Raw genomic sequence first — 26,948 nt, 5'->3', positions numbered from 1 at the left:
CAATCCAGTTGTGATCAACATTTTTGGGAATTAACTCCTATGACAAATTAGAGACAGTATTAAACATGTAAGGATTTCATAACTATCATCTTATTCAGAAGGTCAATACATTTTTAATTTCGAATACTGATTTTTTTTTTTAAAGGAAGACTCTGAGAGGGATATAAGGAAGGAAAGGAAGAAAGCAAATAACACTTATCAGGCAATCCAAATGTGCCAGGTCCCTTAGGTTCATCACTTTATCCCATCATCACAAAATGTACAGGTAACCCTCTCTTTTACGTTAGCTTTCTTTTTTTTAATGGATGAGAACACAGCAGCTCCAAAAGTGCTGAAGGAATCACCAAAGTCTCGGGGCTGGTCAGTGAAGGATTGGCCCATCCTGTCCTGCTCCCAGACTTTTGTTTTGTTTTGCCACCACATCTCGCTGCCCAAATACTTAGGGAGCTTTGGCTCCACTTCTATTGCCATTTGGAGTTTGATTAAAAACAAAATGCAGACCATGTTATCACAAGTGCTTTCAATACACATTTATTTCAAAACCACAGCACAGTAACTATAATGTCAACATAACCATATTTCCACACTGAGCAGGAAATCACCATTCTCGTGTGCATCTCCCAAGAAGTGGGGGCTGGCTCAGAGGCTCCGTACTGTGAGTAATGACTAGAACCCCCATTCTGAACTAGGAGTTCTAAGCCATTAAACATTTAATTACCACTCTGGCAAAGCAATGCACATTACCATTTCTAAAATGTAGCAGCACAGAGATTTTAAATGCATCTTTATTTTTCAGAGTCTTCAGTATTCACAATGTGTAAAATGAAGCGGAGTTTTAAATAAAATGCTATGCCAAAACACAGTTCCTTAAAAAGACCCGATGAAGAGGAAGGAAAATCGCATATGAATAATATTTATCAGTGCTTACAGTTGACATTAACTATAGTTTGAAAAGAATAAAAATACTCAAGACTTCAACATTCCCTTACAAAAGTATACTTGGCAATAAAATAAAAATCTATAAAACCCCAAATATTACAAAAGTAAAATGCAAAAAAAATCTTTTTATTAAAATGTAACATATTTACATGGTAAGAATTATTTTAAACTGCACAGAACACTCAGAAGTTGCGATGAGTGTCAGAGGGGAATTTATCACACACACTCAACGTTTGGACAGTTGCATAGGCCCACCAGGTCAAAGAGCCAGGTCAGCAGATACACACATCCCCTGGCATGACAGTTCAGTGAGGGCAGATTTTAAGCCTCCTCCCTGCAACCTATTTTTGCTGGAGAAGGCAATGGCACCCCACTCCAGTACTCTTGCCTGGAAAATCCCATGGACGGAGGAGCCTGGTAGGCTACAGACCATGGGGTCGTGAAGAGTCGGACATGACTGAGCAACTTCACTTTCACTTTTCACTTTCATGCGTTGGAGAAGGAAATGGCAACCCACTCCAGTGTTCTTGCCTGGAGAATCCCAGGGATGGAGGAGCGTGGTGGGCTGCTGTTTATGGGGTCGCACAGAATTTTTGCACTGTGTCTCATGCTAGGAGAACATCTTCCCAGGTGCATGGGGTGTCATGTGAGGAGGAGCACCTCCTGGCAGGAAGCCTGTGTGTTAACTGGATCTTAGTGTTGCTATTTAAAAGTCAGGTTCTGGGAGGAATCTCAAGAGATCATCTGGTCTATCCTCAGTCCTTTGGGACCGCCCCGGCCCCTTCTCTAACTTAGAACCACAGAGGCAGGGAACCTGGTGAAGCCTGCTGGAGGACTCATTCATGCTGACAGTCAGAACTTCTTTGCTCAACTGCAGCTGTTTCAGCCAAAAACCATCCTCAGGGTGGACCAGATTCCAACAGGCAGAGACTCTGCTCTTCCACAGAATGAAAGGGAGTCAGGGGCTTCAGTGCAGCCTGGGGCTGGGAGGAGGGTGAGGGAGGGCAGGGACGGCAATGAGACTCAACCCTCCAGGAAACCCGAGGAATGGGGGAAGATGAAGCCTCTACGGCACACCAGGACCCCAGTGTGGGTTGTGATGGCCATGGGACTATTGCTCCCATGCCAGCAGCGGCCTGTGCTCTGTGTCTGCAGCCATCCTGCCTCTGCTTGCCTTCCTGCTCTGACAGTCCTGTGTTGCAGAGCCACGAAAGCCAGAGAACTATAAATGGAGTGAGATCAGACCAGACACACTGTGCCTTGAAAACAGAGGGAGAATAAAAAAGCACTTAGGCTTTCAGATTTTTTCAGTGATTTTTGTTGGATGAACTTTCTGGTTTGCTTCCAGGAATGTGACGGAGAGGGTGGAGGCAGATGGAAAAGTCTGAATGGAGTAGGGCTTGCTGATGTCCTTTACTTGGATCTACGTCCACTTGGACCTCACGTCCTTTATTTGGATCTAAGGCCACTTGGACTACCCAAGATTTCTCTGCATCGAAGAATTGATTTGAAAAGTAATGACTTGGACAAAGCGCGTAGAATGCAAAAGGGTACTGAAGACATGAGAGACGGCGGATGTCTAGATTCCCACTGCTTTCTTGGAGAGGAACAGGAACCTTCGCTCTGCCAACCAGGGCTTCCGTGAGGGTGGTTCCAGATGGTGGGCTCCCCCTTCCAGTGTTCCCACCACCCTGGAGTGTGAAGGAGGGTGATGTGCGAAGACAGTTCCTACCTCCAGCTCCCCTGCAAATCCTCTGCCCTGACTTGCTCTGCTTGTCTCCCCATTTTTGGACCACCTCTCTCCTGCCTCCATTCTTTAAAAGCAAAAACTTCTAAGTGCCAGGAGGATGTGGTTCTGGAACAGATGACAGGGTAGGTTGTGGAATATCCATCTTTGGAGAGCTGAAAGAGCAGCTGGTCAGACAGTGCAGGCGGGATATGCTTGGAGGCAGGAGGTTGGGTCAGTTGACTCTGAGAACAAGCCGGTTTCAGGGTTCTGTATTTCAGCATCTGCTTCCACCACAACTCCTTGTCTCCACACCTCCTCCTCCACCTTCACTCAGCAGACATATTAACAAATGCCTGCAGCCTGGCTTCTAACTCCTTCAGTGGGGTCTCCATGCTTCCATGGCCCTGGCTCCCTCTTGCTAGAAGGCTTTTTCATCTGCCTGATCCCATGTCTGAACACTAGTAGATCTGAATGCTTTTGGAGCTTGGTAGTTTTCCCTAAAATTCTTCCATTTCTTTTCAAGCCATCAAGACAGATTTCTCTGTCTATCCCTTCAAAAGCTGTCTAGAGGGACTTTTTTACTCTATGACAGTTACACATAACTATATACATTGATTAGGGACAAGTATGGGTTTCTAATGGCCCAAGAAAACAAGATTTAAAACATATCTTTCCAAACAGATTTAAGATCCCATAGACAGTCATAGAAATAAGCTACAAACAGCCTTTAGGGGGTATTGCTAGCTTTGAATTACTGTTGTTATGAATGAACTCATCAGAATATGAATCTCTGTGAGGGCCAGGATGCTGTCCTATTTGTTTCTGTATCCTCAGAGCCTAGACCAGCACTCAGCACGCAGCAGAAGCCTCAAATATACTGGTTGAATTATGAGATCCAGCTTCCTCCATCCCAGCCCTCCTTCTATCTTTTTAAAAAATACAGTCTGCCTCTCCCAGCATTTAAGTGGTTAGGATGAAATCCCTGCCTGGCTTTATTTTAGAATGTTCTATTATGTTCAAATTGTATTATAAAGTACTCAGAAGCAAAAAGATCACAGTCTGCTATAAGATAAAAGAAGCAATTTTGTAAAAAAAAAAAAAAAAAAATTAAATCTTAAAAAAATGAAATAAATTTCAGGATCTAGATAACAAAGAATTTACTGGTAAAGGTATACTGATAAAACAGTGAATAGGTAAGGGAATCAGTAGCTGGTTCATTAGAGTAACCTTTCCCCCAGTTAGAAGGAAGGACAATTACAGGCTTCAGAATGCAGCATGGAACTGCATGTGCCTGGGGATCTTTATTAACCTTGAGTAAAAAACAACAAACGCGAAGGGGTTTCTGCATTCTGAGATAAAAAAGGGTGAAATGTCAGGGCTAAGATATCAATCAGTGTTTCTTCCCCTGAAAAGGACAAGGGTAGCTGAATTTCTCTGGGACGTGGGGCAAGGATTCTGGGGCACAGACTGAAAGGACAGTGGGTTATGGAGGGGGATGGCTCCACTGGAGACATTTACGTCACGTACTGAAATGATTTCTCAGCAATAACTTATTGATCTGGAAGAGCACTGCAGCATGAACTAGTGAGTTCAGGGAGGGACTGAGAGGAAAGAGACCACCCAACACACACCCTCCATTTTAGCTGGAATCCAGCGGGACCAGACACCTGCCCCGACTCTTCCAGGCCCCTTCTCTGAGTCACAGACCTTCCTTGACCTTATATATGTGAAGGTCAAGGAAGTGATTTTGTCTGGGACTTGTGGATGCAATCTTGTGGATGAGGGAAGAATTTTCCTAATACTTAATTTTCATAAGCCTCCAAAAGATTTATTTCTGGTGAAGAGGAAAGTAAGTTTGGAGATGGAGATACTGGCAGTAAATAAACCCATCTGCAGAACTGAAACTTGCCCTTTGGAGCATCTTTGGGTTTCTGAAAAGCCTTAGAAGGCCAGGACTGCACTGAGATGTCATTCAGTCGTGTCTGACTCTGTGTGACCCCATAGACTGTAGCCTACCAGGCTCCTCCGTCCATGGTTTTTTCCAGGCAAGAGTACTGGAGTGGGGTGCCAGTGTGGCTTACATTTACTCACAGGTGGACGCATCCGAAGGGCCCCTACAGAGCCTCCTGCCCCCAAAGCAGCCCTTCTCTCTCTCATGGGCTGATGTCCCAACTTCTATCATTAGAAACTCTTTGTTTTGGGTGTTTAGTCTTTGTTCTCTGTTGAAACTTAAATTCCTTTTAGAAAGGAAATGCACAAGGTCTTATGAGAACTGTATCTTGGTGTGTTTTTATTTGTTAAGTCTTGTTTTCGGAGGAAGGTAAAGGTGCCAACAATCCTCTCAACCTTCTAAAGGAATAGTAACCCACTCGCCAGACATGGATGATGGGAAGGTTTGGGATTCCTCATGCAAAAGTTGATTCAGTGCTCCCAGAGAGATCCAGGTTCTGTAAATTCCAACGGAACAGAATACCTTCCCCTGAAACCAGTCATGGTTAATGACAGTATGAGAAAAAAAATTTGGGTTCCAGATACTCATAATTATTTGGGAAACTCTCGTTGGTTTCTTTTAATTGCTAGTTCAGGAGATTATTATTTTTTTTTAATCTTTCTAAAGTGTCCTGAAAGGTAGAAACATCCCTTGTTTTTCCGATTCTCCTTCACAGGCACACACGTAATTACTCTGTATACAGAATGAATAAAAGGGTGAATGAAGGAAGAGCGGATATGTCTATGGCCTGAGAGTTTCTGTAAGTGCCCGGCACCTATAACATATGACTAATGGGACTTTCCTTATAGAAGATCCTTGTTTGTTTGAAAAGGTAATGTGTAACTGAAAGGACCAGTGTAAAGGTATTGCATGCCTGTCATTGTTTTCTACTTTCTGTTTGGTCTGTGTGTGACCAAACAGGTGCATATCAGAAGCTATAAAACTCTTCAGCAAATAGGACCATCTACTTGACCCTTCTATTTTAGAGGTGAGGAAGCCAGGGTCCAGAGAGAACAGGTGATTTTTCCAAAGCCCCAAGGTTCTCAGCAGCTGCCCTGAAGAGAGAGACTGAGACCCAGGCCTCCAGACCCCCTGGACTTTTGGTTCATTTCCCTGAAAGCTATTGTACCCTTGTTACAATCTCAGTGAAGCCTGGTTTCCTAACACCTGGATACAGATCAGACCTGACCTGCTGAACCTCCATGCTCACCCTATAAAAGATCTGCCCAGCTCTCCTGGCAGAATCTGGCTGTTAGAGATGACACTGTTGCAGAGCAACTTGCAATTCTGCAGTGCTGCAACTCTAGAAATATCAGTTCAAGGATCAACTTTACCATCTGATCTGACAGTTTGATTTCTACAGGTGCAAACTCACTGCTGACTCATAATGAATTAAACCAAACCAAAGGATGGGTTTCTGGTCTGGCCTGATTCTGGTGAGCAAATGCAGTACTCTGACCTGGCTCCTAGGATGCTATCTCAACAGCAGATGAGATTTTCTCTTATCGCATTTGATAAATTTAACAATCCTTGGGTTTCATATATAAAGTCCTTTGGGGAAATAAACAGCACCTATAGCTTCTCTTCTAGCAGAGGCAAAGAAAAAGCCATGTCTTCTTGTTGCTGAATGTGTGGTCTGTGTGTTCACGTATAGGGACTCATAAAAGGAGGACCACTGTGCACACAGGTGGCTGTATGTCAGTCACTTCCTAATACTTCAATAGAAGGGAACTGAATTTCCAATAGAAGGGAACTGAACTGGAAGAGACCTCAGAGAACACCTCTGTTCACTCTGTCACTTCAGAGCTGTGGATAAATGAGGAATGAAGGGACTTGCTCAGGGTCAAACAGCTGAAGATACCAGGCCTGGCAGCAAGCTGGGCCCTGGGGCTTCTAGGCCAGGGCTCTTTTTCTGTCCTCTCTAGTCTAGTTCATGATGAAATGGCTCTCTTCAATAATAGTGACAACTCAGATAATGTGGCTCGCTTCCATGCATAGTCTGAAATAAGTAGGAAGATACAATCAGAGAGGGAAAAGCCGGATGGGGAAGACGGCAGGAAAGAAAGTGACCGAACAGGGTTCCGATCTCGTCCTGCTACACTCATCAATTTTACTGGTTGCTTGAAAGTTACAACAGCTAAGGGAGGTGACAAGAAAAACACATTACCAGAACCTTAATTAGCTATTATGATTATTTTTAATGGGATTGTATAGGTTGTCCTCACAACTTTCTGCTTTTCACAGCATGGCATGCTTCTGCTGAGATGGGGGCCAAGCAAAGTGTCAAGAAAATCTGTTTGGATTTTGGGGGTGGGTCATTCATTTTCTTCTCTCATGCGGCATGGACCTGAGTTGGTGGCATTTAAAACTGACTATATTTCCAACAAGAAAACCAATATTGCACATTGAAATTCACCTTTAAACTTGAGAATACGATAGAGCTTGATGGCACATAACCAGATGGCACGAAACCATGAAATGTCTGTTAGCCGCTGCTACGTTTGACACAGATTCATCTTAGAGAAAAGTAAGGAGCTCAGAAGCTCCTGCCTGAAGTGTTAATGCCAACATGGTCTCAAGAAATAGTTCCCGAGATGACTTGATTTTAAATCCTAAGTTTTTATACTTATGTATGTAAATGCATAGAAAATTTTCTGAAAGGACTCAGAGAGATTACTTCTGAAAAGGAGAATGGATTAACCAGCACGTGTTTGGAGGTAGACTTCACGTTATATTTCTGTCCTGGGTATTAATTTTCAAAAATTTAAAAAGAAAGATATTTTACTTAAATTATTTCTGGTTTACACATTGATCACTTATGGAAGGAATGCTGGTCTAGGAGTCAAGTGATCTGCTAAAACTTGAGCTGTGTCATGTAACCTAAGGGATTCTCTATTTACTTATTTGTAAAATGGAGTGGTTGGATTACATTATCTTTCTGATTCTACAGTTCTTCCAGGTAAACGGGAAGAAAGCCAGTCTGAACTAGATGAAGTCTAAATTAAATGATAGTTTTGAAAGTATCATTTTCTAACATTAGTAAATCAAGTGTCTCCAAGTCATTCTTGCTGTTTTGATCAAGACTACAGAAGCCTTGCTCACAAACTAAAAGAGCTGGGGTGTGTGTGTGTGTGTGTGTGTGTGTGTGTGTGTGTGCTCAGTTGTGTCTGACTCTTTGCAACCCCAAGGACTGAAGCCCGCTGGGCTCCTTTGTCTGTGGAATTTTCCAGGCAAGAATACTGGAGTGGGTTGCCATTTCCAGGGAATCTTCCCGACCCAGGGACTGAACCATGTCTCTTGCATCTCCTGCATTGACAGGCAGATTCTTTACCTCTAGCACCACCTGTGGGGAGCCCCAAGAGCACTGTACTGTAGGGCTGATCTGGTATTCCTTCTGGAGCCTCACAATGCACCAAATATAGCATGTTTGGAGCTAAAATGAACTCTGTTCGTTTTCAAGGCAAACCATTCAATGTCACAGTAATCTAAGTCTACGCCCCAACCAGTAATGCTGAAGAAGCTGAAGCTGAACAGTTCTATGAAGACCTACAAGACCTCCTAGAACTAACACCCAAAAAAGATGTTCTCTTCTTTATAGGGGTCTGGAACGCAAAAGTAGGAAGTCAAGAGATACCTGGAGTAACAGGCAAGTTTGGCCTTGGAGTACAAAACAAAGCAGGGCAAAGGCTAACCGAGTTTTGCCAAGAGAACGCACTGGTCATAGCAAACACCCTCTTCCAACAACACAAGAGAAGACTCTATACATGGACATCACCAGATGGTCAATACCGAAACCAGATTGATTATATTCTTTGCAGCCAAAGATGGAGAAGCTCTATACAGTCAGCAAAAACAAGACCAGGAGCTGACTGTGGCTCAGATCATGAACTCCTTATTGCTAAATTCAGACTTAAATTGAAGAAAGTAGGGAAAACCACTAGACCATTCAGGTATGACCTAAACTAAATCCCTTAAGATTATACAGTGGAAGTGACAAATAGATTCAAGGGATTAGAACTGATAGAGTGCCTGAAGAACTATGGATGGAGGTTCGTGACATTGTACAGGAAGCAGGGATCAAGACCATTCCCAAGAAAAAGAAATGCAAAAAGGCAAAATGGTTGTCTGAGGAGGCCTTACAAACAGCTGAGAAAAGAAGAGAAGCAAAAAGCAAAGGAGAAAAGGAAAGATATACCCATTTAAATGAAGAGTTCCAAAGAATAGCAAGAAGAGATAAGAAAGCCTTCCTCAGTAATCAATGCAAAGAAATAGAGGAAAACAATAGAATGGGAAAGACTAGTGATCTCTTCTAGAAAATCTCTTCTAGAAAACGGGGAAGGAAATGGCAACCCACTCCAGTGTTCTTGCCTGGAGAATCCCAGGGACAGGGGAGCCTGATGGGCTGCCGTCTACGGGGTCGCACAGAGTCAGACACGACTGAAGTGACTTGGCAGTAGTAGCAGCAAAGGAACATTTCATGCAAAGATGCGCACAATAAAGGACAGAAATGGTATGGACCTAACAGAAGCAGAAGACATTAAGAACACATGGTAAGTATACAAAGAAGAACTATACAAAAAAGATCTTCACAATCCACATAACCATGATGATGTGATCACTCACCTCGAGTCAGACATCCTGGAATGTGAAGTCAAGTGGGCCTTGGGAAGCATCACTACAAACAAACCTAGTGGAGGTAATGGAATTCCAGTTGAGCTATTTCAAATCCTAAAAGATGATGCTATGAAAGTGCTTCACTCAATATGCCAGTAAATTTGGAAAACTCAGCAGTGGCCACAGAACTGGAAAAGGTCAGTTTTCATCCCAATCCCAAAGAAAGGCAATGCCAAAGAATGTTCAAACTACCACACAATTGCACTCATCTCACATACTAGGTAAGTAATGCTCAAAATTCTCCAAGTCAGTTTTCGACAGTACGTGAACTGTGAACTTTCAGATATTCAAGCTGGATTTAGAAAAGGCAGAGGAACCACAGATCATATTGCCAACATCTGTTTGATCATTGAAAAAGCAAGACAGTTCCAGAAAAACATATACTTATGCTTTATTGACTACACCAAGGCCTTTGACTATGTGGATCACAAGAAACTGTGGAAAATTCTTAGAGATGGGAATACCAGACCACTGTACCTGCCTCCTGAGAAATCTGTATGTAGGTCAGGAAGCAAGAGTTAGAACTGGACAGGAACAACAGACTGGTTCCAAACTGGGAAAGGAGTATGTCAAGGCTGTATATTGTCACCCTGCTTATTTAACTTATATGCAGAGTACATCATGAGAAATGCCGGGCTGGATGAAGCAGAAGCTGGAATCAAGATTGCCAAAAGAAATATCAATAACCTCAGATATGCAGATGACACCACCCTTATGGCAGAAAGCAAAGAAGAAAAAGAGAGTCTTTTGATGAAAGTGAAAGAGGAGAGTGAAAAAGTTGGCTTAAAGCTCAACATTCAGAAAACTAAGATCATGGCATCCAGTCCCATCATTTCATGGCAAATAGATGGGGAAACAGTGGAAACAGCGACAGGCTTTATTTTTTGGGGCTCCAAATCACTACAGCTGGTGACTGCAGCCATGAAATTAAAAGACACTTGCTCCTTGGAAGAAAAGCTATGACCAACCTAGACAGCATATTAAAAAGCAGAGACATTACTTTGCCAACAAATGTCCGTCTAGTCAAAGCTATGGTTTTTCTAGTAGTCATGTATGGATGTGAGAGTTGGACTATAAAGAAAGCTGAGCACCAAAGAATTGATGTTTTTGAACTGTGGTGTTGGAAAAGACTCTTCAGAGTCCCTTGGACTGCAAGGAGATCCAATCAGTCAATTCTAAAGGAAATCAGTCCTGAATATGCATTGGAAGGACTGATGCGGCAGCTGAAACTCCAATACTTTGGCCACCTGATGCAAAGAACTGATTCATTTGAAAATACCCTGATGCTGGGATAGATTGAAGAAGGGAGAAGAAGGGGATGACAGAGGATGAGATGGTTGGATGGCATCACTGACTCGATGGACATGAGTTTGAGCAAGGTCTGGGAGTTGGTGATGGACAGCAAAGCCTGGTGTGCTGCAGTCCATGGGGTTGCAGAGTTGGACACAACTGAGTGACTGAACTGAACTGACAGTTAAAATGGATTGATGTGTTTTCATCATTTCTCCAAGTGTGCTGAAATGAATTCCATGTTTTGTCTCATTTTTTAGCTGTTTTTTAAAAAATTATTTCTCCCTTGTTGCATGAACAGAACAGCCAGGGTATTGTGGTTTTATGCTCTCTTTCTGAGTGTTGGCTGAGATGGAAAGCTACTGTCTGAAGTGTACCAGGTTCAAAGGCACAAGAGAAAGACTACACGCACAAGCTTAGTCCACATTCTGAAAGTACAGCAAATATTAACTAGGGAAACTTGTAACAGATCTTTGTAATTCCCTTCCCATTGCAGGGGAATATTCTAATTTCTAAGATCTGGCTGTGAGAACTGTTAGGTTTTTCTGGATTTGCTTGTGTTCTGCTCATGCTATCATCCTGTTCAGGAGAGGACAGCCTGGGTATCTGGCTTTACTACTAGCCAGGAAAGAGACTGAGTTTTTAGCTCCAGGTCTTAGGGAGGGGTTAAGGGTAAAGAAACCTGTGTTAGGGAGTCAGCTCAAGGAAGCAGAGACCATGATGGAGCTGAGAGCAGATTCGTGCAAGTGTTCAGAAAACTGAGGTACAGGGCAGTGAGGACAAGTAAAGAGGAGCCTCAGGAAACTTTTATGTGAAACAAGGGGTTGGTGTTTCAGTCCTGACCAAAAGCAAACTAAAATTGTTTATAAAAGAAGGGTGGTTTAGGGGAGAGATTTAGGGCCATGACAGAGGATGAGCTGGCTAGATAGTATCACTGACTCAATGAACATGAATTTGAGCAAACTCCGGGAAATAGCGGAGCACAGAGGAGCCTGCATGCTACAGTCCATGGGGTCGCAGAGTCAGAAATGACTTGGCGACTGAACAGCATTCCCTGTACTCTGCCCACAGTCTCTATCATTCCCATCCCCTAGCCAGAGGTGACACTCTCAAGGGTCTCTTAAGGGCTTTGGTATTAGTCCCTGGAGGCCATCCCCTAAGTCTGAGGTTCCAACTGAACCAGGAGGTGACCTGGAAGGACATGAGTGTTTAGAGTGGCCAAGATGTCTGCCTACTGAGCAGAAACTCATCACTATCAAGCACAATGGATGCTACTAAACATGCACCTAACTCTCCCTGTTAAGTTTTGTTATGGGATGGTCCAACACTCTCCCGCCTCAGTATTGTTTATATTTCCCAACAGACTAGCAAACTGTTGATAATATGGAAATAAACTTTTATACCATTCTTTTCTGTATGATTATAATCCTACAAAGTGGAATTCTATTTTTCCTACATTTAGAAATAGATCTGATGAAATATCCTCATAGTTTTCTATATGTTTCTTTTTTAATAGGACACTTTCTTCATATCATAGCTTTTGCATTTGTATAGTAACAGTATTTCCTGTATTTACTTTTTCAGGGACAAATGTGAAATTAATGTGATTTTTAACATTAATTTAAAGCAAATCTACTATGCATTTGCATTTGATCTTGTTTAAAATGAAGCTTGTACTTATGCAAACAGCAAGATGAATGCCTAGATTTTAATAAAAATAGTAAAAAAAAAAAAGAATTAAAAGATGAGATGGGAATTCAATTCCTCAATTTAAAATCTCTTAGCTTGAATCTCTCATTAGAAAGGCTTCATAAAGACAAGCTTTAAGCATTCTCAATAATTAAACATGAATGTATGATCTATGTTAAAACATGGCCCTGAGGCTATATATGCTTAAATATACAAAATGGTGCTTGACTCCCTCTTGTTAGCTTATTAGCTCTGTCCTCCAGTGAAATGCATTTGTGTATCTAATTGCTCTGTATCTCCACTACACACCATATTTAAAAAATGCTTCTTCCCATAAACTGAAGTATTCTCTGATAAGCCACAGGGAACTTACACTATATTGTAACATGTCCTTACCAATTAATACTGCTACTGACTTTGTTTATGAGGACCAAATTATTCATCAGAAACTTCAGATCCTGTCTCTCACTGCAGGCTAAGGCTTTAGAGATGTTAGAACACCAACAGGATAGCGAGAAAGAAAATACACAGATTTTACTTAGAATCAAGCAATCACCTCATTTTAAGGGCATTTTACTCTTAAGCCCCATCGTTTCTGAACATGAAAGTGTATTCATGAACATCCTGAAGTGTACACAAGTTAAGCTCCAATTCTGTGAGGCAGAGAAAAACACTACTTTGGGAGTCAAAGATGAGGGTTATAGTTAGTTTTACTTTTGTCATTAACTAGAATTGTGACCTTTCACAAGGCCCTTTATCTCTCTGGGACTGTTTCTATAAATTATAAAATGAGTGCTTGGATTAGTAGAGGGTTAAGTTTTTTTTAATTATAAAATTAATTAGGACTCTTTAATGTTTGTTTATAAAGTGCAGAGATAACAGCTGTTCTTCTGATGGATGTGAGAAATACAAAAAGTAAAAAAAATTTTTTTTTGGAAATACACAGATTAGAAAATAATGTGTAATCCTGCTCTATCAGGTTTGGGATGTGAAATTTTGATCACTTAAAAAAACTGCTGCAGTTTGTGATTAGAACAATTATCTGCTGGAGGGGTTAAGCAGAAGTAAATGAGACAGACCCATCTCATCTCATTTCACATATGCTAAAAACAGTGATTGATGCCTGGTACAACAAAGGTATTTAAAATCACCGCCCATTTGGGATGTCTTTGAACTAATCAGTCATTTAGACAATACTTTTAAATGCTATTTTTCACTTTGTGTTAAAAATATAATTAACCATAATTAAAATGCTCTACATGAGAAGTCTTATAGCTAAATTTTATATAGGAATGCCCTCAAACACAACAAATCTCACTAAAACCAAAAGCATCACAATTCTTCCCTTGCCTTTCTAGCCTCATTCTAAACAGGAGGGGGTGGTGGTTATTTTAGCACCTGGGTCATGGCCTGGCTCTTGACTGGCTTTCAGTTATACTGAAGAATTCTGCTTTCCTTTCATTTTTAAGAAGAATGACCAAGTTAAAGGGAACTAAGCCTAGCTTTCATAGGTTTTCTTCTCCTCTTTAGCAAGTTCCTTCAGTTCTGGCTGCTGAGTTATTAGCAGGGAGGTTATAAAGGGGGATGGTCTAAAGCTGACTGAAGACAGATGTTAAATTTGAGGATTTCCTTACTTTCCAGGTTGCACAATTTAGGATCTTAGAAGGCTGGCGGTAATAGTCTCTTCCTCTAGGACGGAGGTGAGTTAATGCATAGCCTTCAACTTACCAAGGGGGAACGGAGGGAGTATATGGGACTATGTGTGATGGTGTGTGCACATGTGTGCAGGTGAGTCGATCAAATGCTGACCAGGTCCCCTTAACCTTACTTCAGCACCCCGGCTAATGGAAGGAGCTGGCTTACACTCTGCCTGTCCAGGAAAAGACAACTAAAATAGATACTTAGCTGACAAAAACTGTACTCACATCCTCAAAAAATAATAAATATATATATATACACATATATAGTTGACAATGATGATACGGTTTTAAGTGAGGAAAAAGGAGAAGGAATTGGAGGAAGCTGAAAACAATGAAGGTAAATATTATTTTGGACTTTTTGAGAGAGTATTTGATTTTCTTGCATGAGGAGAATTATGTAAATCTGAAGAGTGGTAATACCATAACCCCAAGAGAGCATATTACTTTATGTCATAGTGAAATACATGTCTAAGAGCTGTCCAATGGGTGTTATTTTTGAAAAAGCTGTCATTTACAGTAAGAAGGCAGGAAATGGCAAAATACTGCCCTCTCCAATATACTGACTCCATATAGAACTGAATTTTATACCCTGAATGGAGATACAAGGAAGGAATTCAGAAATCACTCCACAGATTTGAAAGTTTCAAGGCTATAAATTGTTATTTTCAAATAAGGGTTATTTAATAAAATGCAACCCTGGTAAATAACAGCTGGTGCTGGATTTCCCATCCCATGCCACCACACATATATCTGCCCAAAGACACAGGATGTAATGTGGGATTTGTCATTTCACTTTTCACAAAGTGCTAAATTGGAACGGAATTACATTTTTTCATACAGCATTTAATGCAACTATATTAAACATTTAGTCACCTTCAATATAAACATTTAAGAGCCTAGTAGATGAAACTGTATTTCACAGAAACAAGAATAAGTTAAGATCGAGACACAAAGTATGCGCTCTGAGGTCACTAGAAAGCAGCTGACCACCATAATTAAGGTGGCCGAAGCTTTCCAGTCTACTTACAAATCAGGAGTCACATAAGAAATGGCTTTATTAGAAAAAAGTGTAGTGTACATGTGGCTAATTTCTATCATTGAAACACCTCTTGGCTATTTTATAATTAAAATCTGATATAGGGTTTAAACTTCTTTAGAAGTTAGTGGCATTTCTTCCTATTCTGATATGTGGCTTAGGGAAGGAGCTATCTTCATGTGATAGGCACCCTTTATTCCTTTTCATAACTAAAATGAACCAATCAGTAGCTTAGCACTGGCACAAAACATAGAGGGAATTACCTAGGTAGTGCTTTCTGGGTAAGCCCACACTTCTAACCCGACTCCGGCACAGGTATGTCACTGATGCAGTTTTAAATCCACTATTATCACTCAAGTTCCACATTATTATGACCCAGTAGTAATTAAATTAATGTGGTTGCCTGTAACCTAACAAAACCTCTGAATGAAGTTTCTCTCTTCTCCTTTTGTTTTTTTTTTCCTGTGCAATTCCAAGCAAATGTGCAGTAGGCAGTGTTGATTTCCAGTCTCCTTTTAAACTCCTTCGAGTCTGTGCTATTAAACTGAGACAACCACATCAAGATACAGTCTGTCATAGGATTCCCTGAAGCACAGAATGAGAAGGAGACTGAGCAAACACGACCCGGGAAGGCACCAGTTGAACCAAGACAACTCTGCAAGACAAAAACATGCACTTGTAAGCATTCACGTGTCACCAGCAGAATGCCACTTGTATGCTGGCTGCAACCTGCTTGCTTTGCATTCAAAAGCACTTAAAATATGCACTTATAATAAATGTGCCCTGGGACGCCTGAAAACCGGCTTTCAATAAACAGTGACAAATTTGGAGTCTAAGTGATGCATGGAATATGTTACAGGGCTTTCCTGTGGATATTTTTAATCAGTATTGCTTATGACTTTTCATCAGTTTAATCCACCTTGGCTTCAGTGGCAAGATAAAACAAAACAAATCTTACTTCAAAGAAAAAAAATCAATAACCTTTAAATGTTAGTTTGTTAATTATATATAAAGTGCCCTCTATCACCATCACTCTTATCCTTGTTTTGAAATATCTGATGGATTAGACAGACAAAAAAATCACCTGAATTAAGATAAAACTTTTATATTTTGGGGGAAAGACATACCTAACTCTCAGCAAAAAATCATACAGTAATCACAGTAAAACATATTATATATATATAATACGTAAAACATTATAAAATGAATCCTAATTCGACCCTGTGAGATACTACTGAGAATACTTTGGTTTCTTTCTAGTCTTTTTCCCCTACCATCAGAATGGTTATGTATGATGCCAATTACCAGAAAATTGACAGAAATCATCTAAACAGGCAATTCAAATAATGATGTTTTTGATTGAATGGAATTGAGAATGCGCTTCTTCAAAAATGCTCATTCATGAATTCAGAACTCTCCGACAGGCCAATCTTGGGTCTCTTGTTACCAAAACACACATGCTGCCCAGCCCACTGTGCTGTCTCTGGCTGCTTCCTCTGGCTCCAGGGGCCCTGGAGCCATGTATCTGTTCAGCTTCCTTCTATCCCGACCCCTCTGTCAGTCAGTTCTGAGGTTTTGGTGTAGAAGTGAGCAGTTTCTTGGCACAAAGAATCTGGTGGTGGTGGTGATGGAGGGTGGGTGGGGTGGTTAACTTCTCTAGTTTAATATCATTCAGCAATTTCAATTTAAAAAACAAAAATGAAGGAAATATGTTTCCTAGTACATTTTTTCCTTTGGGCACTGCTATACATTTTATATTTTCCCTCTCTGTTTCTACAGAATGCTAATACTGCCTTAATCTTCAAAAATCATCCAAAAGATTCTATGCTGCTGCTTTAGATTAATCCATAATTCATATGGCCAAAAGAGCAATTTATGCTCAGGAATGGAAATCAGAAAACCAACCGGTAAGAAAAGGTGCTGTAACACTTTCTTTCACCTGGAATATGTTCACAAAAGCAGCCTCCCTAACCTCTCCATTTCTACATTTTAAAAGTCAGACATGCTATTCTATAGCACGCAACAAAGATGTGTATTTCAATGGTATTTTTTACACAAAGCTGATTTCTGTCCTTTATTTGGACTGACTATAATCTAAATACTCAGAAAGGCTGTGATCTTTGGGATCTTGTCTTTATTCTAATATTCCCTGAAATGGCATACGCAGCATTTTCTGCTTTTATATTAACCAGATAGCCTCTGGATTTCTGATGATAATTTTAACAGGCAAAAAGAATCAGTGGAAAAATAAGAGAAAAAAAAAGCAGCAAAATAGAGATAACAGCATAGCATTTATACGAAAAGTGAGCGTTTCTGACTTTAAGGTCAAATTTAAAATTTGCTTAAAGCAGTAGCTCAGGAAGTACATCACTTGACAAGAAATCTACATCAAGGACATTTTCTAAACCTTACAGACTGTATTTCATGGGAACTAGAATAACACACGTGTAACAACGATCAACTTGTCCTAGCTCTCATTAAACCTAGAAATTGGTCAAATATTGCCAAAGCAGACCTTTATTTCATCAGCACTGTAAAATGATTCCTTCTACCTAGGTTTAGATGAAATTTCTAGAAATAACTTGAAATTGCTCTTCAGTGTCATGGTTTGTTGGTTGATGTTCACTACTGAGCACACCTCTCACCGAAAAGCCAAGTCCATTCTACACTGAGTTCATCTGGCTTACCCAACTACCAGTGTTCTGAGAAATTATTGTTTAGAGAGAAGAAGGTCAGGGAGGAAAAATTCTGCATTTTCCACTGAAAACCATTCACATACACCACAGCTAAAGTGGCTCTGATGTGCAGGAAATGGCTTTGCTTAAAAGTTTGACTTGACTTGGCAGGAGTGAAGTGAACTGTGGTTCTCTGAAGTCCAGGGTCACATGACATGATTAAAGCAACAGAGTCTTTTTCCGTCAAAACTGTCTTTGTATCTTTTAAAGTGAGCACGGTTTTTCAACACTCCTTCCCTTTGCCTTTCACTAGAGAGCATATAAATTTCTACTCCAAGGCTCGTGATTTGCTTCTACATTTCTGCTGGTCCTTGACCATCTCCTGTGCTGCAGCCTGAGGACTCTGTCAATTTACAAATTTACAGTGAGACACGTGCTATGTTTCAGGGCTCTGCACAAAATGCTGAGGCTCTGTTGGGACTGAACTAATTAGGATGAATCATTCTACTTCTCACCTCATCTTTCCCTGCAGTGATGCCACACTTTCAGTTTCTACCACCTTCAACTTATTTGTCTGATTCCAAATAACTTGGAATAACACACTTTCAAAACCAGCCTTCTACTTACTTTGTTGATTTAGCCAAAATATGGTGATTTAACAAAACTGTCTTCACTATATCTCAAGAGAACCAGTTGACACCATGATTTCACAGTGTAATACTCCCTTCACCCCACATTAATTACCTAATAGTTACATTAATTACACATTAATTACCTAATAATTACCATCACATTGCATTTTTATTCTTAGATATAAAATGACTTCTCACTAGTACACATCTGTTGAACCTGTTCTCCTGGAAACCACCTGACAACACCTCCCTCCTCAGCACACAACGCAGCCTCAAATTCATGGTTGGCTACTTCAAAATGAAAGACTGAGTTAAAAACCTTTAATGCTTTTAGCCAAAACTTGTTGCAGAGCTTCTAGAACAACAACAAAACCCAGACAATACAAACTACAGAACGAGCTACAAACTATAAAAATAGAACATTAGAATACATTTTAGAGCATATAAAGAATATAACAGCATTCTCAAATGGATTTTGTATGTGAAGTCATTAGGATAAAACATCACTGTGCTATCTGAAATAACTCACTGAGATTTGCAAAGCAAATATTATAGAAAGCAACTCAGTTTTGCAAATATGATTATATTAAGGAGCAAGTAACATTTTTTGAAAGTGACCCTGAAAAACCTAAGTCAGACAAACTCTAAGAAATCTTTGATAGGGTCCCAGGTTCCCAAAGCAGAATCAACACAGAACAGGGGAAACTCTGTGACCTAGGGCTCCACGTAAGTCAAGTGGCATTGGTATAGAAGCCCATGTGACATTCATCATCCATGATGGCAATGGTTATAATCTGCAGGCAAATCAATACTAGAGCCTATCTTGCCAGGCAAAGCACTCTAATGTGGTCATTTTGGGTTAGTCTGTATGGCTCTGAAAAGCCACATCTGATGTAGTCATCTACCAGATAGCACATGGTGGGGAAACAAGAACTCTGGTCAGGAAGTTTAGTACTGCCTTGAGAAGTGATCTAAAAAACCACCGATCTTTATGATGATTAAAAATCAGACTCTCCAATCATGTAACTAATAGCTGAATTCTGACATATAACTAACTTCTGGGTGAGTTTTTCAAATTTAAAATGACTAAATTATGACATTCAAACACTGGTTCTAATGGAAGGGAATTTATCATATTTATCATTTAGCATACCACGTTGTGGAACTAAAAGTTTAGGAAATAATTTTACATAATTGTTTTCAGATTTGTCATTTCTGTATCATCACACCTAGACTATAAGGCATGTTGAATTTTGCTGTGGGACTTCTGGGGGCGGAGATCAACTAATCATAAGGGAAAGAATCTCAACAGAGTTTTCATATTTCTAATAACTTTTTAGCCTTAGAAAGTTGTGGGGTGTGGGTTTGTTTGTATTCCTTACACACACTGAAAAATAAGCATATAAAAACATTTAAAAAAAAATAGAAGCCTAGATGTTTAAATTCCTATCATCACCAGAAAGAAAAAAAAAAAATTATCCACAAAGGAAAAAATTATCCAGAAGGAAAAAAAAAAATTTAGTGAGTGCCAGTCATGCCCTGGTCAAAGCTCTTTCACACTGATTTTCTCATTAACTCTAAAATGTCAAAACATACTGAGATTTTTTTTTTTTTTTTGGTCCTGAAAATCATCCTGTTTGATTAATTTTTATTTAAAGTTTTATTTTTCACAGTAGTCATGGAGTTTAGGCAGAAACCTTTAACATCTATCTATACAGATATGTGTAAGCACATGTGATCAGAAACCAACCCAAAAGAGGGAAGCTTTCTTCCCCCAGCTAGATAAACCCTCGATCATATCAGTGAGATAGGAATTAACAGAAACGGTGCTGTTTCTAACACTGCCTGTGACAAAGAAACACAAATGTCTGCTTGTATCTGGTTACCAAGAACCTGCAAAAGGAGGAGTGAGCACTGACTGACCTACAGACGCCTATCTCCGCTGAACAAATCGGAGGCTGCCACATGCAGGAACCAGGAGAATGGCAGAGACTCTCTGCTGGCTGAGCACAATGGTAGGAATGCACTGGCCTCCTCCACAGTCAGACAGCGCAGGAGTGGTTCCTACCTTAAACTGACCAATAAATACATGTCTCATATTCTATAGGTCATGTGCAAGAGGTCTGTTAAGGGTAACATGATCTGGCATCTACTGTTGATGTTTTTAAATGCTGGGAAGACACAGCAATTTCCATTCTAGAGGAGAAACCGTGCATGCTCAGCCAAGCTGTAAGGACTACTCAGCCCACCTGTGTCTGCGAGCTGGAAAACCATTTCTAAGGGCAACAGCCATCTCTGTCAACTGTGACACTACTGAAGTGGGTTAAAGCTGATAAAGTAATAACTGTGAGATGATTCCATTTAGAAAACTAACTGGGGGCAAAGACTTTACCCTGACACCTGGTGATGGCATTTCCTCTAATGGAAACACACGTTTCCAGGAGGACAGTGAACAGTGGTCTGACCTGATTAAGATTGCCTTCGAAAATATTACTGTCGTTCATAGGGCAAACCAAATGGATATCAGGTTTAGCAAAGCTGAAAACTTCTTTTCCTGAATTACTGATTGACAGAAATGATCTAGTTTATTGTTAATTATAGTAAGAAATTAATATAGCATTTGGATTTTGCTGTGAGGTCCAAGTGCTCTGCCAAAAGCTGTCCAAAGCTCAGGGAGATTTTATTTCATCAGCTGTTCAAGTTTCAAAAATGTATTTTTGAGTCAATGATGTTATTGTCACTATTATTTCAATTACAAGCCTGTGAGGATTCCTGAAAACAATTAGGTTTCTTGAATTGTCACGGTTCAGAGCATTTCTTATATTTGAGTCCTATAAATTAGATTCTTACATGTTCAAATTACCCATATTTACCAGTATCTGATAAGTAGTTAAGAAAACATCAACCAGAAAAAAAAAAAAGGTGGTAATATTCATTTGTTTAAGATGAAATAAAATGGGACAGAAACCTAGTAAAAATTAATACAAGATTTATATTTACAACTCACAAGTACAAAATAAAAAATAAGACATATAGAAGTATAAAATAAGTATAAATCTTTATTTTAACATGCGAAAAAGAAGCCTAAATAATTGGGCCCCGATTTTCTAAACCAGGGAGACAAAATCTGGACTGCAGAAAAGACAGTATCAGAGAAAGCCAAGCAACTGCAAAGCAGAGTCACTACAAAGCTGCCGACCCCAACACCGTGGGGTCTGCCTTCAACATGCCCAGTGAGCTTTGCAGCTGTTCCTGCAGCAGTTCCTCCCACCCCCTCAAAAGCTATTTCATTCTCTCCTTAGGCCCTTTCTCCACTATCTTCTCACAAGCTCATCATAGATGAACTGGCTTCGAAGCAGAAAAGCTGATGACATCAAGAAGGAACTCTCCCCGAGCAATGTGCCTGGCAGAGATGTCTGCTTCTAAGGCTTGTACACTGCCTTCTCTCCACCTCCTTAGGTCCAAGGCGAACTCCTCCACGTGGGTTGAGGACCCTAATCCTTCCTTTTGTGAGGGCCTCCCTCTTCTTCAAAGGCATACCCCTGGATTCTAACTTTAACCTTCTTTGCACACTATACCTGCACTGACCAATTCGGCAGGCACATGTGGCAATTAAATGTAAATGTAAATTAATCAAAATGAAATAAAATGAAAAACCCAGGTTGGGAGCTGCATTAGCTTCGTGGGCTTAGTGACTACTGTGTTGATAGCACAGACAAAGAGCATCTCTGTAAAATCACAAAACGTTCACTGCACAAGCTGCCTATACAGCTTATACTGCCTATACACCGGATCTGCTCTTTGAGTGACTTCTCATTATCCATAAGGCTTTAAACTACATATATATCCCTGACCTTAATTTCAACCTTATGTTTAGACAGTAGAGTCAAAGTAATTTTTTTTAAAGCAAGGTATCAGTGGTTCTCAATGAGAAACAGCATGTGAGAATTACCTGCAGGGCCAGGGAGAAATGCTGGGCCCCTGTCCAAGTTAATTAAATCAGAAATTCCAGGTGTGTGCGAGGGGTTAGCATACATTACATTAGGCTAGGATGCATTTCAAGAAAAGCAACTGAAGATATTTTCTTTTATTGGCACGTGAAAGCTCAAATCAAGTGATTTACCTTAGAACTCGTCACATAATTCTCTAAACATTAGCACCACAAACCTCGCTCCTAATGGACACATTTAGATAGTAAATGAAGAGTCAACTTTCTTACCTGTGTGATAAAATGTGAGAAAAAACAAAAGTACTCCCATGAACATATTACTTAAAAACGTGACAGCTCCACAAGTAATTCCTTCTGGAACTGGGTAGACAGTTTCCACAAAAAGCTCAAAAAATATAGGTATACTGCTATTCAGGAACACTCCCAGGAGAATACAGGAGGCGTACAACGTCACTAAAATAAAAACACAAACATTTCAGTTTCACAGGAGTGGCAGTGAGTCATATCAGATGGATGTTCTGGTGTCTCTTTCACGAGTATTACCTCTGGAATTTTACCTCTTCTCAGTGGCAAGTGATGAAGTTGGGTAAAGCGTCACATATCTGTCAGCTCTTCGCTTGGGTTTTGGGGAGTATATAGGAAAAGGTTTTATAGCTGGAATGATTACCAGTTTATTTGCTTTATCTTTTTGGTGGATTACTCCAAAGCACAAAACCAATTTTAACTGTTACAATTTAAAGGGTTCTTCCCCCTGAGTCACACTCCTGGCATATTGAGGGACAGATAAAATATAGCAACTTAACACAAAACCTAGACTCATTCTATAATTTTAAAGAAAACTTAAAATCTAAGAAAAGATGTAAGCGACATTAATTATTACTGAAAATTACATATTTTAAGACTGTTTAATAACAGCCTTCAAACACAAAATAAAAGTTATCTACTATGTAATTCCTGGAGAAACACTTAAAATAGAAATAGTCCTCAATTTTAGAATGAGTTTCAGGTCAAGAATTTTTTTTAAATACATGACATTTTTGGAACATAGAAAAAAAAATTTCACCTAGAAATGTATAATTAATAGTGGCTGGGATCCCAGATTAGCCTATAAATAGCCTATGAACTCAATCTATAGTGAAAATTTTGAACAAGGCCACTGTTCTTATTCTTAGAGGAATGGTTAGAGAAATGTGCCCCACTCCAAATAATTATATTAATGCTACTGTCTGCATACAAATCTTCAAAAATGTTAATCTGAAGGTGAATACAGAATCAATGGGCTTTCTTGGTAGCTGGTCGGTGAAGAATCTGCCTGCAGTGCAGTAGGCCTGGGTTCGATCCCTGGGTTGGGAAGATCCCCTGGAGAAGGAAATGGCAACCCCCTCCAGTATTCTTGCCTGGAAAATCCTATGGACAGAGGAGACTGGTGGGCTACAGACCACATGTCACAAGAGTCAGAAACGACTTAGCGACTAAACCACAGAATCAATGAGGAAAGAAAGATATCCTATTTAGAAACCTAAAACATCTCCCATTGGACTAATTAGTATATCATGTCCACTGATGATAGTGAGTAGCAATTATTTTAACCTTAAAGTTACCAGGAAAATATTTTTAATAAAAATATTTGTTAAGAAAAAAATTTCTATTGAGGAACAGAAGAAAGTGAGGGAATTACTCTAAATCTGTTATGTATTATTCATAGAACTAATATCAAATTACCAGAATTTACCATACTCAATTGCAATCATTAATAATCCCTAACATTGTTGGAGAAATTAAAAAAAAATCTGCATCCACTGTTTCCTAACAGCATTTCTCTAATTAATCTCAGCTCATACTTCCTCCTCCAATTACACTGGCCTTTCATGACTATAAGATATTTTTCACATTCTATTATCACAAATAGTTGGTGATTACTTAGGCTTTCTTTGATTAGAAGACACATGGAAACAGAGGACAAAAGGATGATGGTGAATAAAGGACACCCTGCTGGCTAAAGTGATGACCAGATTAGACACAGGGTTAAAGGGAAGCATCTAATAGACACAATAAACATATTTAAAACCTAATGCAATTTTCAAGAGTTTCTTAAAACCCAACACCTCACGCTTATTGTATGTTTGCTGGACACAGATCACACAAATCAACAACACATTCTCCTTACACATGACTCATTAGTGTACATTAGGAAATCTAGAGACAGAATATCACTGGTAGCTTTATAGAAGTGTATTCTATCTAAAAAACACTTTATACTAACTTATGGTTAGTCATGGTAATCAGAGCAGAGACTACTACTGACCCCAAAACAGATAATCCTAGATGGTAAAGATGATAAAACATTGACTATAACACAGAGAACTATATTCAATATCCTATGATAAACCATAATGGAAAAGAAGATTAAAAAAGAATGTATATATATTTATAACCGAATCACTTTGCTGTACAGCAGAAATTAACACAATATAAATAAACTATACTTCAATAAAAAATAAATAAATACAATGATAAAACACTGAAATAAGTGATAAGAAAACGCAAACGCTTAAGAACTGAGTGCAACTTCTAAGAAAGTGTTCACAAACCACTAATGGAATTAGCTGTTTTTAGAAAATATGCTTAAAAATAATCCCTTTGACGTTTATATTTCTGAAGGAAATATACCCTCACATGCAATTTGTAATCAGGAAAATTAAAGTGTGATAACTGAAAAGTAATCATAATCTAATAAAATAATTGCATGTTGGAAACAAAGAATGATAAGGTGAAATGAGGACACGGTCAAAGGGGACTGTCAGTAGAGTCTTGAAAAGAGATTTGACTTTACTGATTTTTATCAAGCATGGTGTGGGAAAAAAAAGAGGCATGAGATGTCTCAGAAAAGTAGAGGCTGGTGAAGCTGGGAATCCTGTCTGAAAACCACTGTGAATGAAACTGTAAACAGTTCATCTTGTAGTGGGTAATTTGGGAACATCTATCAAATAATGCACTTACTCTTTGATCCAGAAATTCCACTTCTAGGAATTTATCCCACAGCTATGCAGTACACGTATATACAGAACACTCACTGCAATATTGTTTGTAGTATGAAAACATTAAAAACTAGCTTGATGTCCACCAATTGTGAGTTGGTTATTTAAAAATTTATCAAACATCCAAACAAAGGTATCCTACGCAACCATTAAAAATGAAACAACTGTATTTGCTGATGGTAATGACAGCAAAAATATATAAATGAAAAAAGTACAGAACAGTGTAAGGTATACACACACACGCACATGTGCACGTGCACACACGCGCGCGCGCGCGCACACACACACACAGTTATTTATAAATGTATAGAATTTTCTGGAAATACCTAAGAAACTGACATTCAGGGTTGCTGCTACAGAGGGAAATTGGGGGCCATAGGATAGTAGACATTTTTCACTGTATACCCTTTTCTGCTTTTTTGAACTTAGTTTTTACTATGTGTCTATTTTACCTATTTAATAAAATAAAAAGAGAAATGTCATTGTAAACTAATTAACTGGCAGCTGATCCAACTCCACTTTATGCAATTTTGTTAGCTCCTTGACTCAGAAATGGTTATCAGTGTGAGAGCTGACTCACACACCTGATGTCTACATCCAGGATCCATATAATCCAGCCTTGGTCCAGGATCCTTGACATAAATATTCCCACTTCATTTATTAAAATTCTTGTTATATGTAGGATAAGTGGGCTAAGACTGCTGATATAACTTCAGAGGACAGAAATAAAAAAGAAACCAAGTACGTTCATTCAATTCTCTCATTCGCAGTGTTTGTTTCTTGAATTACTATAAAAATGTTGATCACGAGATTGCTTTATGCTAAATGGATTTATGAAATAACTTGTTATCATAGAAATTAAAGAATCAAAATAATTTACACAGGAAAGGGTTAAATTAAGATCCTCATAATCAGAATGAGGGAAAACTATCTGTGTCTGGATTGATTTAATATTTTTCCCAGTATTCTGGGACATGCACAAAGTAAAAGCTGATTATTATGAGTCTGAATTTGACTTCCATTTGAATTTTCAGTTTAGAGTCTGGTACAGTATCTTTACACATTAGTTGGGCAGATCCAGTGGGTGAAAGTCATCTATTAAAAGTCAGGCAGACAAGATAATTTGCTGCTCGTCAGAGGGTTCAAACCACATGATCATTAAATATTTCCATGACTTTCTATAGTACTGATACTAAAATTAAAGTAAACTGCCTATCAATTAAAAAGTCAAGGTAATTTAGTAGAACAAAACACAATGCTGATGCAGAATTTTTCTCCAAGAAGTTAATAAAATTTCATAGGCTTGTAATTTACATTGCCAAAAACAAAGACCTGTGTACCACCAAATAACTTCACTTCAGTTCAGTTTAGTCGCTCAGTCGTGTCCGACTCTTTGCGACCCCATGAATTGCAGCACGCCAGGCCTCCCTGTCCATCACCAACTCCCGGAGTTCACTCAAATTCACGTCCATCAAGTCGGTGATGCCATCCAGCCATCTCATCCTCTGTCATCCCCTTTTCCTCCTGACCCCAATCCCTCCCAGCATCAGAGTCTTTTCCAATGAGTCAACTCTTCCCATGAGGTGGCCAAAGTATTGGAGTTTCAG

The 26,948-nt window shown here is 39.5% G+C and overlaps 1 protein-coding gene and 1 long non-coding RNA gene across 5 annotated transcripts in view; one reads left to right on the top strand and one right to left on the bottom strand.

The window, feature by feature from the left end:
* LOC129643618 (uncharacterized) overlaps nt 1-21,794 on the top strand; it is a 28,132-nt gene extending 6,338 nt beyond the window's left edge. For 2 of the 4 annotated variants that reach the window (XR_008710408.1, XR_008710406.1), the window contains exons 2-6: nt 5,335-5,418; nt 13,953-14,011; nt 15,525-15,725; nt 16,827-16,954; nt 21,657-21,794. This is a non-coding gene — a long non-coding RNA (uncharacterized LOC129643618). Of the gene's footprint in view, nt 1-5,334; nt 5,491-13,952; nt 14,012-15,524; nt 15,726-16,826; nt 16,965-21,656 lie in introns of all 4 variants that reach the window. The other 2 variants (XR_008710409.1, XR_008710407.1) reach the window with 2 other exon arrangements.
* Nucleotides 335-26,948, bottom strand: part of SLC49A4 (solute carrier family 49 member 4) — a 101,103-nt gene continuing 74,489 nt past the window's right edge. The window contains exons 8-9 of the mRNA XM_055568394.1: nt 22,574-22,756; nt 335-15,702 (exon numbers count right to left, since the gene is read on the bottom strand). Of these exons, the coding sequence (XP_055424369.1) occupies nt 15,587-15,702; nt 22,574-22,756 (299 nt within the window). The 3' untranslated portion in view covers nt 335-15,586. The remainder of the gene's footprint in view (nt 15,703-22,573; nt 22,757-26,948) is intronic.

This window comes from Bubalus kerabau, chromosome 2 (assembly GCF_029407905.1).
Source record: "Bubalus kerabau isolate K-KA32 ecotype Philippines breed swamp buffalo chromosome 2, PCC_UOA_SB_1v2, whole genome shotgun sequence".
Taxonomy (NCBI): Eukaryota; Metazoa; Chordata; class Mammalia; order Artiodactyla; family Bovidae; genus Bubalus; species Bubalus kerabau.
The sequence above is the reverse complement of the archived record's forward strand: the minus strand, read 5'-3'. Positions and strand labels throughout refer to the sequence as shown.